This window comes from Dermochelys coriacea, chromosome 1 (assembly GCF_009764565.3).
Source record: "Dermochelys coriacea isolate rDerCor1 chromosome 1, rDerCor1.pri.v4, whole genome shotgun sequence".
NCBI classification, from domain to species: Eukaryota; Metazoa; Chordata; order Testudines; family Dermochelyidae; genus Dermochelys; species Dermochelys coriacea.
In genome coordinates this window covers 7,683,384-7,699,707 of record NC_050068.2, presented here as the reverse complement: position 1 = coordinate 7,699,707, position 16,324 = coordinate 7,683,384, and the positions used below count along the sequence as shown (strand labels likewise).

At 52.5% G+C, this 16,324-nt stretch overlaps 1 protein-coding gene across 3 annotated transcripts in view; it reads right to left on the bottom strand.

The window, feature by feature from the left end:
• The window catches only part of PDE2A (phosphodiesterase 2A), a 393,111-nt gene that overhangs the window by 53,770 nt on the left and 323,017 nt on the right, over positions 1–16,324 (bottom strand). For all 3 annotated transcript variants that reach the window (XM_038378055.2, XM_038378059.2, XM_043504002.1), the window contains 3 exons: positions 9,166–9,325; positions 8,199–8,251; positions 1,612–1,686 (listed from right to left, as the gene is read on the bottom strand). In XM_038378055.2, the coding sequence (XP_038233983.1) occupies positions 1,612–1,686; positions 8,199–8,251; positions 9,166–9,325 (288 nt within the window). The remainder of the gene's footprint in view (positions 1–1,611; positions 1,687–8,198; positions 8,252–9,165; positions 9,326–16,324) is intronic.

Here is a 16,324-nt window from a genome sequence, read left to right as displayed (position 1 = left end):
TGGGCTTCCCCCAACCCCTCCCCCAGGCATAGGTAGGAAGGGTCTCGGGATGTCCTTGGCAGCCCGGTCAGCCCTCCCAGCCCGGTCAGGCCCCAGGGCCCACGCTGCATCTACCAGGCGGCTTCCCTCAGGGACAGGGATCGGGTCATCCAAGCGATCCCTCTCCTCCAGATGGGCAATCAGCTGTTCCTTGGTGGACCTCCCAATGCGCAGCCCCCTCTGCCTGCACAGCTCCACCAGGTCGCTCTTAAGGTGTTTAGCATACATCTCCCTGCCGGCCACTCGCAGGCCTGGGCAGCTTTCCACGGTTTCCAGGAAGAACCCCTAGGGTGCCAGTCCTTCTTGAGGTCACCGCCTCTTTGCCAGGGTCGAGCTGCAGACTCCTCCGCCCCGGGACTGCTCGCTGCAATCCCCCGGGAAACCCTGTTACTGCAAAAGTCTTTCTCTCTGGTCACACACTCCCAGGGGTTAACCACCGCCTGAAACCGTCTCTCTCTGAATCTTCAGCACACCTGGTCCCCGTCAATCCCCCTTCATTTTACTGTTCCCCAGTCACTTCCTGCAGGAAGCACCATTCACGGGGAGCAGTAGATCCCACCTCTGCCACCAGTTGTCACGGAGTGTGGGGGAGTCCGGGGCCTGCACCCCTCTTCCTGGGATTCACTGTGACTCTCAGCCAGCCAGTAAAATGGAAGGTTTATTGGACAATAGGAACACAGTCTAAAACAGAGCTTGGGGGTACAACCAGGATCCCTCAGTCAAGTCCTTCTGGGGGAGAAGGGAGCTTAGACCCCGGCCCTGGGGTTCCCTGCATTCCACCAGCCAGCACCAAACTGAAACTAAAACCTCCCCTAGCAGGCTCTCTCCTGCAGCCTTTTGTCCACATTCCCAGGGCAGAGGGGTTACCTCCCCCTCCCCGTCCCCCTCCTGGGTCAGGTTACAGGCTCTCAGGTATCCCATCCGCCGGGAGTGAAACTCCCCTGCCACATTCCCAGGTCAACACTCCCCCCTCCCTGCTGCATCATACGCAGGAAGGGCCGGTTTTCGGCTGGCTCTGCTCCACAGTGCCAGGCACGTTCCTGGTGCCCTACAAACAGGGCAGAGTCACCAGCAGAGGGACCCCGGCCCAACTCCTCTGCCACTCAAACAGCATGCCTCCACAGCGCCTCTGCTGGGGTCACCCGACCTGGCCCCATACCACACAGGTATGAGGGGAATCAGGCCCCTGCCCCGGAGACCCTCCAGACCTGATTCTGCGAGGTGCTGAGCACTCTCGACACCCAGTGACGTCCCAGGAGCACCCTGCTGGAACCGGCCCCGACGGGACGGGGAGGTTTGGGATGCAGGAGGAAGCATGGGGAAAGGAAAGCACCTCTCAGCAGAGCAGCATGGACAGTGAGGGGCAGATGGGCGCACAGATTGATTTCATGGGGATGTGCTTCTCCTGGAATAGGCGAGGATGCCCCATGCCCCGGGAACCCTGCCTCCCTCCCGCTGTGCAGAAGGCCCCGTCTGTGCTCTGAGCTGGGTTTACTTGTATCACAGCTGTTCCCGAGGGTGAGTTCTGGACTCCTCCCATGACAGACCGCGTGGGGCTGCGATACCACCCACCTGGCAGAAGAGCTGGTGGTTATCTTCTGAGACCAGCAGGAGGCAGCAGCAGGGGGACTGGGTCTCCTGCTTCAGCTGGGGAAGAGAGAGAGAGAGAGAGAGAGAGAGAGAGAGAGGGAGGCAGTGGTTAGAGATGCAGAGAGCCCCTCTTTAGAGCAGGAAGGTGCAGTGCTCTCCAGTGCAGGCAGGGAGTCCTGGGACACACCCGCCAGCCTGTTCCGCTGAGATCTGCAGCCCAAATGTTGGGTAGCTTAGCTTAGCTGAGCCAGGCTGCTTGATGGGGGCCCATCACTCTCACCAGCACCTGGCACTTGTGCTAACAAAGGTGAAGTATCATCCTACCCTGGCTACAGGTGGGGAAACTGAGGCACAGTGTTCTAAGTGACTTGCCCACTGTCACACAGGGAGTCAGTGGCAGAGGGAGGACGAGAACCCAGGAATCCTGTTTCCCAAAAAGTGCTACACCTGGCTGCTGAGCAGGCTCCGGGCAGAGAAAGACGCATAGTAGGAGATAAAGGGGCCTAGGAAAGCAGAGGAGAGTTTTAAACCTCTTTTTCATTCTCTTTTGCACAAGACTAGAGACTTAGAGCTTGTACTGAAGAGTCACTGGGCTCCCCCAGATAGAGGGAAACCATCACTTCCAACGGTCAGAGTCCAGCGGCACCTCTCCAGGGTGGCTGGAGAAGCACATCCAGCACCACTGTGCTTGCCCGCACCCCAAAGCCCCCCTTCCCACTGACACAAACTCCTCCCCAGATGCCTGTGCCAACACAAGCCAGCTGCAAGATGCGCTTGGCAAAGCAGACTCCAGAGGGCACAGCCGGGAGACCCAATTCTCCGCTTAACGAAAGGCGTGGTTTTATCTCCATATATTCAGTCAGTTTCGCCCTGGCTTGTCTCAGGTTAGTTTGATTTGGGGAATGCAGAGGCACAAGCTAAACCAACAGACCCAACCTGACACCGAAATTAGCGTCTGCCCCAGCTGCACTAAACCAACTTAAGCCAGGGCAGTGTGTGCACGTCTCCGTCCCAGTGGTGTGAATCTGGAAGAACTCCACCCGAGCCGATGTGTGTAAACAGAGAATGGGACCTGCTGTCAGATCAGCTCGTGAGCTGGCTCTATGAAGGCCCTGGCTAGGCGAGGAGGTTGAGGTGTGTTCCGCAGACATGCGGTAACTAGCACATGGTTAAACCCCACTTAACACCTCATAGGGCAGAGTCCTGCCTCATGGGGACAATTCCCAGCTCCCCTCCTGAACCACTGGCCAAGACCCCTGATGGATGCCAAGGGATGGTTTGCCAGAGCCAGGGCTGTGTACAGAGCTCAGAGTCTGACCCACTCACAAGAGAAGAGGTTTGGAGCCCAGATTTGAGTCTTTGGGCTTTGTCCAGACCCAGGGACTGTGCTCACTAGAATGGGGGTTGACCTGTTGGCCGCTGGGACAGAGACATTATGAAGTGAGCTGTAGCTCACAAAAGCTTATGCTCAAATAAATTTGTTAGTCTCTAAGGTGCCACAAGTCCTCCTTTTCTTTTTTCAATGCTTGTATTCCAGTTGCTCCTCTCTAGGGTGGCATTGTCCGCACCCCAGTGCCCACCTTCCCACTGACACAAGCTTCTCCCCTGATGCCCATGCCAACCTAAACTCCCTTCCCCCCAGGGCCAACCCAAGCCCAGGGGAAGTGGGCACCATCCTATGGAAGGCGATGGCAGGACTTGAACCTCCTTCTCTACCCTTCTTAATCTAGTGCTGGTGAGAGGTGCCCGACTGAGAGTCTTGGGGATCACCCACAGAAGCTGGGCACAGCATGGGCACCGCCGATACATCCAAGCTCCAGGGCACAGAGGAGAGCCCTCCCCACGCCTCCTGTCTTTGGGGTCTCTGCTGAGGCAGCCAGCTAAGGGGCTGCCTGTCGACGCCACCCACCGTTTCCCATTAGCCGCAGAAAAGCCGTCAGGTGCTGCTAACATCTGCTGATGCCAGGCTGGGGGGACAGAGGCGAGCGGTCCTGTATCCCCTTTCCTATGGCTGGAGCCTCCCAGTGCCTGCTTCTCACTCCTCCCTTTCTGACCAGGGGCCAGCCCTGCTCCCAAGGGGGGCTTTGTCTGTGATGGGAACCGGCTCCCATCTCGGTGCTGAGCCTGCCCCGAGGGCTGGGGTTCTCCAAGCGGCCAGCCTGGGCTGGAATGGGGAGGATCCAGTTATAGCACTGGGGTCATCAGCTCATGGAGGGCCCTGGGGGTGCAGCTCGCCTGTGTGGACAGCCATTATTATTAGGGATTCGACAGTAGCACCGAGGGCTCCAACCCAGATCTGAGCCCCATTGCGCCAGGCGCTGGACAGACACATAGTGGGAGACAGAATCCTCACCCCAAAGACCTTGCAATCTAAAGAGTCAGACAGACACAATGTGGGAGGGGAAACTGAGGCACAGGGAAGGGGACATGACTTTCCCTAGGTCACCCAGCAGCTGAGTGGGGAGCAGAACCCAGGTTTCCTGGCTCCTGGTCCAGTGCCTTGCCCACTAGACCTCACTACCACCACTCCAGTCCTGACCGTTCCAGGTTCCCACCTAACACTCTGGAAGCCTAGCTGGGTCTGTCGGCTGGCCCAGCCTTAACAGCTCTGATTTCGATCTCCCTGCCAACTCAGCTGCAGACACACACCAGCGGCCTGCGAGGGAACTGATCACCGGCCTCTGCTTTTTCAGTGCTGACTGAATCAGACAGGGTTCCATCTACACAGCCTTGCTCCCTGGTGCTTGCAGGCTTGTCGGCATGGGGATAATTATGCCGCTTTAATCATAGAATCATAGAATCATAGAATATCAGGGTTGGAAGGGACCCCAGAAGGTCATCTAGTCCAACCCCCTGCTCAAAGCAGGACCAAGTCCCAGTTAAATCATCCTAGCCAGGGCTTTGTCAAGCCTGACCTTAAAAACCTCTAAGGAAGGAGATTCTACCACCTCCCTAGGTAACGCATTCCAGTGTTTCACCACCCTCTTAGTGAAAAAGTTTTTCCTAATATCCAATCTAAACCTCCCCCATTGCAACTTGAGACCATTACTCCTCGTTCTGTCATCTGCTACCATTGAGAACAGTCTAGAGCCATCCTCTTTGAAACCCCCTTTCAGGTAGTTGAAAGCAGCTATCAAATCCCCCCTCATTCTTCTCTTCTGCAGACTAAACAATCCCAGCTCCCTCAGCCTCTCCTCGTAAGTCATGTGCTCTAGACCCCTAATCATTTTTGTTGCCCTTCGCTGTACTCTTTCCAATTTATCCACATCCTTCTTGTAGTGTGGGGCCCAAAACTGGACACAGTACTCCAGATGAGGCCTGACCAATGTCGAATAGAGGGGAACGATCACGTCCCTCGATCTGCTCGCTATGCCCCTACTTATACATCCCAAAATGCCATTGGCCTTCTTGGCAACAAGGGCACACTGCTGACTCATATCCAGCTTCTCGTCCACTGTCACCCCTAGGTCCTTTTCCGCAGAACTGCTGCCGAGCCATTCGGTCCCTAGTCTGTAGCGGTGCATTGGATTCTTCCATCCTAAGTGCAGGACCCTGCACTTATCCTTATTGAACCTCATTAGATTTCTTTTGGCCCAATCTTCCAATTTGTCTAGGTCCTTCTGTATCCTATCCCTCCCCTCCAGCGTATCTACCACTCCTCCCAGTTTAGTATCATCCGCAAATTTGCTGAGAGTGCAATCCACACCATCCTCCAGATCATTTATGAAGATATTGAACAAAACGGGCCCCAGTACCGACCCCTGGGGCACTCCACTTGACACCGGATGCCCACATGGACGCTTGGAGCCTTTTTCCCATTTGGCTTATGGATCTATGCTTAATAACACACACCGACCATGATCTCACAGCACTAGCTAATCCTTGTGACCTCCCCGTGAGCTGCTGTTCTCCCCACTGTACACCTGGGGAAACTGAGGCAAGGGGTAGTGACTTGGCCAGGTACGAGAACCCAGGAGTCCTAATGCCCCCAAACCCTGCTCTAACCCCTAGGCTGCTCTCCCTCCCAGAGCAAGGGATAGAACGCACAAATCCCCCTTCCTGACACCCACTGCTCTAACTCTTAGCTACCACTCCCTCCCTCTCACCATTTCTCATTATCATACTGAGCTTCTCTCTCCCCGGGACATTCCTGCCCCAGCTCCTTTTCCCTCCTGTCTAATCACAGCCTGGCTTAGCTGGCCAAAATTGTATTTTGCAACAGGGCTTGCAAGCCTATGACCAGAAAGAGGCAGCTAAAAGCAATGCCCCAGAGCGTGACGCTGGGCCAAGTTTGCCAGGTCTCAGCCTGCCTGATATGACCGTGTGCCAGGCCTGTGGTTTTCCAGCAGCGAAAGTCAACACCCAAGGCAGACGCTGCATTTTCTCTCTCTGCTGCTCTTTTCTCTCCCTCTTTTATGTGTGTTTGTCTCGTTGTGCCTCCTAGAAATGGGATCAGACTTGCCCAAAACCAGCCACCATCCCTGAGACTGTCAAACCAGGGTTCCTCCGAATGACTTGATCCAGCAAAAGGGGACAAGGGATGGTGTTAAAACAACAGCCTCGCTTCATACGTCACATGGCTAACGCGGGACCTGTTTTCCCTTCTTTCGGTACCTTTAATAAAAGGTTCAAAGGGTTTTTAATGGGGTACGAGCCATGGGACTAAGCAAACCCCGAAGCAGGTTTAATGCTGGTTCATGTTGGTGGGTGACTACAGGGTTACAGAAATGCCGTCAGCTCTTTGGGCCCAGGTAACACAGCCTGCCCCAGGGTGCGCGGAGATAGGAACCAGTTACGATTGCAAGGGAAGAGACTGGCACGCACTGTCCTGGGGCAGCCCCTGTGGCAAATCACGGCCTGGCCTGGCCTCTCGCCACCTGCTCCGGTCCCTGCCTGGCTCCTGCAGAGCCATCTGGCCTGCTCCTTTCATTCAAGGCCAGAAGCCGTTTGTATGTTGAACTCTCATAGCAGTGATTAGCATCTGCAATATGGATACAGCCCCTCCTATCCCGGTAGGCTCCAGACACCGTAGGAATGCAGCTGCCTCTGGGGCGCAGCCTAGCCCGTTAAACAGCTCACAGCAACACCACGTAACAGCTGCTAGGCACGGTAAAGGGCCCCACATCCTCTGAGGGAATTTAGGGGAGCAGGGCATGATTATCTGAGCTGGCTAGGAATAACCAGGGGTAATTGGGACCTCAGGATTATCTTCGGTGTCACAAGCATCCTGCTGGGTCTTAGCACCAGGCTGGCTCCCTGAACCCAACCTGACTCCCCCATCACACCCCGGACACCATGCCAAGTCCCTGCATCCAACCCAGTTCCCCTCCCCGGAGTCCGCACCAGCTCTCTGTACCCAACATGTCCCCCGCTCCAGATACCACACTCCCCCATGGAAACTATGTCTGGCCCCCTACCCAACCCGGTCCCCCTGCCCACCGCGCCTGGTCCCCGTACCCAACCCAGCTCCCCCTGCCCATCACACCAGGTCCCTGTAGCCAACCCGGTCCCCCTGCCCACCCTGTCTGCTCCCCGTACCCAACCTGTCTCCCCCTGCCCACCGTACCAGGTCCCCGTACCCAACCTGGCTCTCCCTGCCCACCGCACCAGGTCCCCGTACCCAACCCATCTCCCCCTGCCCACCGCGCCAGGTCCCTGTACCCAACTCATTGTTCCCCAACATTGCACCAGCTCCACATACCTAACCCAGCATCCCCCCAGTGCTGCTCCAAGTCCCCATAAACAACAAAGCACCTCCCTGCCGTGGCTGTGCAAGGCCCCTGTACCCAAGCCAGCAGCCCCCAACATCATGTCTGATGTTCTGCTCCATGAACTACCAGCGCTCCCACCTCCAGCACCCAGCTGTACCTGGACTGACCCCACCTGATAGCTTGTAAGATGTCCCCAAGCCACCCCCAGAGGTAGGACAGCTGCAGGCTACTGGCAGTGTTCTAGCACCACTTTCAATTGTATGGACAAGAAGCATCAGCAGAAAATAAAAACTTCTGAATGTGCCCAAATGTGAACTAAATCCTTCCTGGAGAAGGGAGAGGTGTGAGCTGCTTCCTCGAAGTTAGCTCAGCAAGTTGTTCACTCTGAAGCCTAGTGATGACATTTTGGACATTGTTCAGGAGGTGGCTTTGCAATCGAAAGGGTGAGAACAGGGACCCGGGGGCGGGCATTAAATTAAACACAGCTGCTGGGGCTGGGCAGGGCACTCTATCCAACCCCTTTGCTCGGGCAACGAGTGCACTCGAAACACTCAAATAAAACAGATGCTACGCCACTGTCTCTTCCTGTTTATTCTGCTGTGCTGCGAACCTCCCAGCTCTGTCAGGGCCCTGCACAGGCTGGCTGTGTGCAAGGCGCTCTGTAGGGAGCAGCTAACTCCTGCCCAGCGCTAGGAACACTCCAGCAACACTAAGTCATGGGCAAAGCAAGGCCACGCTCCGCTGCCCAGCCGAGGTCAATAGCAAGGGTGCCCTGGGTTTCCCTGCGAGGCGGATGGGGCAGAACGTTCCCTCCCCGGGAGGTCCGTTGCAGTGAAAGCAAAGCACCCAGGTACTTACATAGTTAATGACCTTGAGCTGGAGCGAAGCCGCGTCGAGGTCGTACAGCTCCCCTGCAAGAGCAACGAGCAAGAGCGTTGGCTGGTGTGGTGGGCTGGCAGGAGGGAGTTAAGCCAGAGACCCTGCAGCGCCTGCCCGGAAAGCCAGGTAGCACCACTAGCTAACCCAGCCGGAACCAGCTCACCAGGCTGGGCGCTGGCCATTCTGGGAGGTCGGTGCTTCCGGAAAGTCCAGCACCGTAACAGTCTTGCTGGTGACTCTCCTCCCCAGCCCCGTCCCCTTCACCATTCATCTCCCTCCAGGCAGAGGATGGTCAGTTCTTGGCGCTCCTGCTCCCTGTGGCGTGATGGGAGCTGCCAGGCTGAGTCAGGCCACTGGCTTCCCCACCTGCCTGACAATCACAGAGACCTGGGCACCAATTTGTTCATTCTCTCCTCTGCCCTGGAAGGCCACTCAGTGTCAGGAGCCAGGGGAAACTGAGGCACTGAGTGAGGCAAGAACTAGCCCACTATCACCTAGCCACAGGGGCAGAGCCAGGAATCAGGGCCCAGTACTTGCCTCCTTTCACTTCAACGTCTAAATGCAGCTAGATTGGGCGCCAATCACCGGACAGCCCCAGGTGGGAAAGGGCCATGGGGCAAATGTCTCTGTAGGGTGGGCAGATCCTTGATGGCCGAGACTGCATCCGTCCAACCCCCCGCTCCCCACAGCTCCAGGGCGCTCAATATCACACAGGGGCTGGGCTGCTGCTCCGGGCAGCTGGGCCTGACTGGCCCCAGGTCCCATCCACCAGAGCGTCTCCTCCATGCCCCGGTCCCTGGATGCAGCCTGGGCCACGTGCCAATGGCAATGACCCCATATGTGGGTGCTGGCAGCTCTAGAGAAGGGGGCCCCTGCTCTGCAGTGCCTGCCGGCCCCCTCAGTGCTCAGGCCCCTCTCGGGCTGGGAAGAGCCGTCCCCCGCTTACCGCATAGCTGCAGGATCTTGCGGTCCAGGTCGCTGTAGCCGCTGTGTGTTGCCCTCTCGGTCTTGGCCAGGGAATTCTGGGACGAGCTGGTGGACAGGCTGACCTGGGGCCAGGGCTGTAGCTTCTGGAGGGTTTGGACACGCCGGTACGCCACCAGAACCTGCAAGGCACAAGCAGGTGCGGGGGGGAGAAGGGGTCAGTGGGGGGGGGGAGCTGTTCCCATTCCTCCTGGAACCTGGCCCCCTTCCCATCCGTTAGGGGCTTATTCTGTGCACCATACACTGGGCATGGCTGGTTATGCACAGAGATCGGGTCAGGCTGTTCTCTTTCCTAGCCATGAAGACGGGGAGAGAAAACAGCGTCAAGCCTCAAACCCCATGTAAACCTTCCCCTCCCTGCACGTGGCCCAGTTCCCACTCACACGCCCAAGTGGTCTGCATACGGCCATACCCTCGTTCCAGACCACCAGCCTAGGACCAGCTCCTGGGGAAATTTCAGGGTCTCAGTCCAGGGGTGATGGAAAGAGGAGGGACATTCTGGAGCAGGGAAGGGATGGACTCCACCATAGTGAGGAGAACCAGGCGGCTGGAACAGAAAGTGAACCAGCTTTTGGGGATCCGGGAGCTGACAGATGCTGTGTGTGTGGATACCGAGGTGAGAGGCACTTTAGAACTATGAGAAAAGGAGTACTTGTGGCACCTTAGAGACTAACAAATTTATTAGAGCATAAGCTTTCGTGAGCTACAGCTCACTTCATCGGATGCATTTGGTGGAAAAAACAGAGTAGAGATTTATATACACACACACAGAGAACATGAAACAATGGGTTTATCATACACACTGTAAGGAGAGTGATCACTTAAGATAAGCCATCACCAACAGCAGGGGGGGGAAGGAGGAAAACCTTTCATGGTGACAAGCAGGTAGGCTAATTCCAGCAGTTAACAAGAATATCAGAGGAACAGTGGGGGGTGGGGTGGGAGGGAGAAATACCATGGGGAAATAGTTTTACTTTGTGTAATGACTCATCCATTCCCAGTCTCTATTCAAGCCTAAGTTAATTGTATCCAGTTTGCAAATTAATTCCAATTCAGCAGTCTCTCGTTGGAGTCTGTTTTTGAAGCTTTTTTGTTGAAGTATAGCCACTCATTCCTACAACTACAGTACCCACCTGCTGAAGTGAAGAAACAGATTGACAGAGCCAGAAGAGTACCCAGAAGTCACCTACTACAGGACAGGCCCAACAAAGAAAACAACAGAACGCCACTAGCCATCACCTTCAGCCCCCAACTAAAACCCCTCCAACACATCATCAAGGATCTACAACCTATCCTGAAGGACGAGCCATCGCTCTCTCAGATCTTGGGAGACAGACCAGTCCTTGCTTACAGACAGCCCCCCAATCTGAAGCAAATACTCACCAGCAACCACACACCACACAACAGAACCACTAACCCAGGAACCTATCCTTGCAACAAAGCCCGTTGCCAACTCTGTCCACATATCTATTCAGGGGATACCATCATAGGGCCTAATCACATCAGCCACACTATCAGAGGCTCCTTCACCTGCGCATCTACCAATGTGATATATGCCATCATGTGCCAGCAATGCCCCTCTGCCATGTACATTGGCCAAACTGGACAGTCTCTACGTAAAAGAATGAATGGACACAAATCAGACATCAAGAATTATAACATTCAAAAACCAGTTGGAGAACACTTCAATCTCTCTGGTTACTCGATCACAGACCTAAGAGTGGCTATACTTCAACAAAAAAGCTTCAAAAACAGACTCCAACGAGAGACTGCTGAATTGGAATTAATTTGCAAACTGGATACAATTAACTTAGGCTTGAATAGAGACTGGGAATGGATGAGTCATTACACAAAGTAAAACTATTTCCCCATGGTATTTCTCCCTCCCACCCCACCCCCCACTGTTCCTCTGATATTCTTGTTAACTGCTGGAATTAGCCTACCTGCTTGTCACCATGAAAGGTTTTCCTCCTTCCCCCCCCTGTTGTTGGTGATGGCTTATCTTAAGTGATCACTCTCCTTACAGTGTGTATGATAAACCCATTGTTTCATGTTCTCTGTGTGTGTGTATATAAATCTCTACTCTGTTTTTTCCACCAAATGCATCCGATGAAGTGAGCTGTAGCTCACGAAAGCTTATGCTCTAATAAATTTGTTAGTCTCTAAGGTGCCACAAGTACTCCTTTTCTTTTTGAGAATACAGACTAACACGGCTGCTACTCTGAAACTTTAGAACTATGGTGGCTTAGATTAGATTAGATACTGAGAAGTGAATTCACTTTGCCATGTAGATCTGCACCACTAGGGCTGAGAATTAAACCCAGTATGAGAAAACAGTTTCCTTAAAGTTTTTTATTCTTGTCTGTTTTAAATAATAAGACAAGACAGTCGTCTCCTTCCTTAAATCGCTGTTGTAATAAATCCACTGTTATTATTTTTTATATTAAAGAAGCGCCAAGAATCCCCAACAAAAGCCAGACCCTTATTGTGCTAGGAGCTGTACACACACACACATGCACACATACACACACACGCGCGAGAGCAGAGATATGGTCTTTTGTCCCTGAACCCCTTTGAGGAAGTCTCAGGAAGCTAGAGAACCACAAAAGATAAGGTTTATTCCCCTCTCTTTCACAGAGCTCACATTCTTCCTTCTCTTTCTCTGCCCTCCCTTTCCTCTCTGCTGGTGCATCCTGGGCATTGTCACTCCTGGACGCAAAGCTCCAGGAACCACCTAGAAACCGACTTACAAACCAGGGTAGAGATCTGCTCCTAGCTTGATACAACACATCCTTCCCCTTCAGAACAACCATTGTCAGACTTCAAACTGTCATTGAGTCCAGCAACAAAATTTTCCAATCTTTCAGGCAGTCTCCTTTGTCTCACACTTCTCCTAGTACATGGAGAAGCAGGACCAAGATTGTGCAATGGAGCAATTCCCAAATGCTATACATTGTCCATCAGCACTATTGGTGTCATTGGGGTTCTCTGGACCAGGGTGGAAATTAGCATTCTCTTCTCCAGCTGCTGGTGGAGGAGCTGCCGACAACCTTGAAATGTTGCATTTCTTTCCATCCATCTGAATCTGCTGGGGGTTCTGTTATCTGCAAAGGACACACACATCTTGCACGCCCTTTTTCTGCCTCTGAATGGCAGCTTCACACGAACAAAATCTCCAATTTGAAACTCATGAGGTTTAGCACCGTTCTTCTGAGCTCCATACTGCCTATATTTCTCCCGTGTGCTCTTAACACTTTCGCGACTAGCTGCAAGGGAGGCTTGATTGAAAAAAGTGAACATGCAAGCCCTCGACAGGTAGTAAGTCGTGCATTGATCTTGCATCCTCTTAACCGATGAAAGGGCGATACTCCTTTGTTGCGTGCGGGGTGGCCCTGAAGCAAAAGGGCAAACAATGTTGCATGCAAAGCTTCCTTCCATGGTCTCACTTGTAACTAACCTGCAAACTTTCTTGCACCAATCTGTTCATTCCCTTGACTAGACCGTTAGCTTTCGGATGGAATAAAGCAGAGGTCCCCAAACTGTGGGGTGTTCCCCCCTAGTGGGGGGGGGTCCGGGCCAGCCCCATCAGGGGGCGAGGAGGGAGTGCCACCCAGCCCTGCTCCGCTCTCAGCTCTGCTCTGGTCCTGCCCCCAGATGCAGCCCTGGTGCCCAGCCTTGCCCCCGACTCTGCACCTGGCTCTGCACCTGGCCCCAGCCCCACTCCCAGCCCCCAGCCTTCATCCCTGGCTGCAGCTCCATTCCTGGCCCTGACCCCTGACCCGCCCCCTGCTGTGGCCTCAGCCTCGGACCCCTTACCCCTGTCTGCATTCTCCCCTCCCCCCCTCGGGAGCCATGGCCCTGCTCCCAACTCAGGATGTGTGCATGTGGACAGGTGTAAGGGGGCTGCGACGCTGAAAAGTCTGGGGACCACTGGTATAAAGAAACCAGTCTGTGCTCGATACCATTGCTACAGACCTAGTGTAGCATTTCAGCAGAAGACAACTGCGTTCCACTGTCCATTACCAACTCCTTGGGAAACCCATCTTGGGTGAAAACTGATGACATGAACTTAATCACTATTTCAGAGGTCACCTTTCCAGCGAATGGAACTTCCAGCTATGTTCACGTTGAATGATAGTTTACCAGGACTAGGAGAAACCTTTGTGTACCAGGTTGATTTTCAAATGGCCCCATTATGTCGAGAGCCAGTTTCTCCCATGGACAGTTGGGATAGATAACTGGTGTGAGAGGGATTTGAAGATTTTCCATGACTTCTCACTCATAGCACAAGCCAGGCAATCCTATATTATTTCCTCAACCTGATTGTCCAACACTGGCCACCAGAAGTCTTGTCACCCTTGTCGGTTCGACTCCTCCCCAGATGTCCTTCATGTGCCAAATGAAGCATTCCTTCTCTCAGAAGAATAGGCCCAAGAAGATGGGCCAAGTCTCAACTTCCATTCATTTACAAGGGACAGCTCACATGATACGTGTCTATATGGTTGCAAGTGTTCTGATGTCATCGTCTTACAAGTCCATCATTGACTACGTAACTCTTTAGGTCCTAAAATACCTTGTCTTCTCTCATGGCTGTTGCCCACTCTGAGACTGATCACTCCTGGAGTTGTAGCAGGGGTTGGTGCAATGGCAATCTCTTCATCCGCTTTCTCTGTTGCACCCTCCCGATAAGGGCAGGTGAGAGAAACAATCTGCAGTGGAGTCATTGGCTCCTGGAAGACACACTGTCTGAAATCAAAGTCCGTTAGTTAGGTGGACCATTTAGCAATTCTTAAGAGTTGTACAACCAGAACCTTGCATGGTGAGTAAAGCTGAAAGAGGTTTGTGATCAGATATTCAGATAAATCTCGGACCCCACAGATAAGTCTGAAATGTCTTACTGCCCAGAAACCTGCCAGAGCTTCTTGCTCAATGACGGAATAAGATTTTTCTGGATCAGTCAGGGCTCTGGAGGTGAATGCAGTAGTGACTCCGCATCCATTTTTTAGTACCAAGAACGCACAAGCATCTGTTGTGACAATCGTTTGCTTCTAAGAGCCAGACTGCTGGAAATTGCTTGATTTATCTCGTTAAAGTTGTTCTTGCACTCTCCATCCCATTCAAACTTCATATTCTTTTCCAGGAGATGGCGCAAAGGAACTACTTTCACAGCAAATTGCTGTATAGTACAAACTTTGAATAGTAGTCGCACAATCCCAAGAAGGACCAAAGTTTGTCCTTGTTTTTAGGCTGTGGTGCATCACGAATGGCTTTCACCAAGTTTGGTTTTGTTTGTATGCTGTTCCGAGAGATTGTATGTCCTGTATATGTCACTGAGACAGTACGGAATTGACATTTCTTCTTGCTGATGGTAAGTCCATGTCTTTGAGGTTTTTCTATAACCCCTTTTAGGATTCAGAGTAGCAGCCGTGTTAGTCTGTATTCTCAAAAAGAAAAGGAGTACTTGTGGCACCTTAGAGACTAACAAATTTATTAGAGCATAAGCTTTCGTGAGCTACAGCTCACTTCATCGGATGCATTTGGTGGAAAAAACAGAGTAGAGATTTATATACACACACACAGAGAACATGAAACAATGGGTTTATCATACACACTGTAAGGAGAGTGATCACTTAAGATAAGCCATCACCAACAGCAGGGGGGGGAAGGAGGAAAACCTTTCATGGTGACAAGCAGGTAGGCTAATTCCAGCAGTTAACAAGAATATCAGAGGAACAGTGGGGGGTGGGGTGGGAGGGAGAAATACCATGGGGAAATAGTTTTACTTTGTGTAATGACTCATCCATTCCCAGTCTCTATTCAAGCCTAAGTTAATTGTATCCAGTTTGCAAATTAATTCCAATTCAGCAGTCTCTCGTTGGAGTCTGTTTTTGAAGCTTTTTTGTTGAAGTATAGCCACTCTTAGGTCTGTGATCGAGTGACCAGAGAGATTGAAGTGTTCTCCAACTGGTTTTTGAATGTTATAATTCTTGACGTCTGATTTGTGTCCATTCATTCTTTTACGTAGAGACTGTCCAGTTTGGCCAATGTACATGGCAGAGGGGCATTGCTGGCACATGATGGCATATATCACATTGGTAGATGCGCAGGTGAAGGAGCCTCTGATAGTGTGGCTGATGTGATTAGGCCCTATGATGGTATCCCCTGAATAGATATGTGGACAGAGTTGGCAACGGGCTTTGTTGCAAGGATAGGTTCCTGGGTTAGTGGTTCTGTTGTGTGGTGTGTGGTTGCTGGTGAGTATTTGCTTCAGATTGGGGGGCTGTCTGTAAGCAAGGACTGGTCTGTCTCCCAAGATCTGAGAGAGCGATGGCTCGTCCTTCAGGATAGGTTGTAGATCCTTGATGATGCGTTGGAGGGGTTTTAGTTGGGGGCTGAAGGTGATGGCTAGTGGCGTTCTGTTGTTTTCTTTGTTGGGCCTGTCCTGTAGTAGGTGACTTCTGGGTACTCTTCTGGCTCTGTCAATCTGTTTCTTCACTTCAGCAGGTGGGTACTGTAGTTGTAGGAATGCATGATAGAGATCTTGTAGGTGTTTGTCTCTGTCTGAGGGGTTGGAGCAAATGCGGTTATATCGTAGCGCTTGGCTGTAGACAATGGATCGAGTGGTATGATCTGGATGAAAGCTAGAGGCATGTAGGTAGGAATAGCGGTCAGTAGGTTTCCGATATAGGGTGGTGTTTATGTGACCATCGCTTATTAGCACCGTAGTGTCCAGGAAGTGGATCTCTTAAAAACTAGACAAGCCATTTACAAAACACACTTTGATTCTCTACAAAAGAAAAAGGACACTAAGCTATCTAAACTACTATATGCCACAAGGGGCCACAACAATGGTTCCCGTAACCCACCCAGCAATATTGTTAATCTATCCAACTATACTCTTAGCCCAGCGGAAGAATCTGTCCTATCTCGGGGCCTCTCCTTTTGCCCCTCCACCCCCACGAACATGATACAGTTCTGTGGTGACCTAGAATCCTATTTTCGACGTCTCAGACTCAAGGAATATTTCCAACACACCTCTGACCAACATATTAACCCACAGAGACCTTCCTGCCAACACTACAAAAAGAAGGATTCTAGGTGGACTCCTCCTGAAGGTCGAA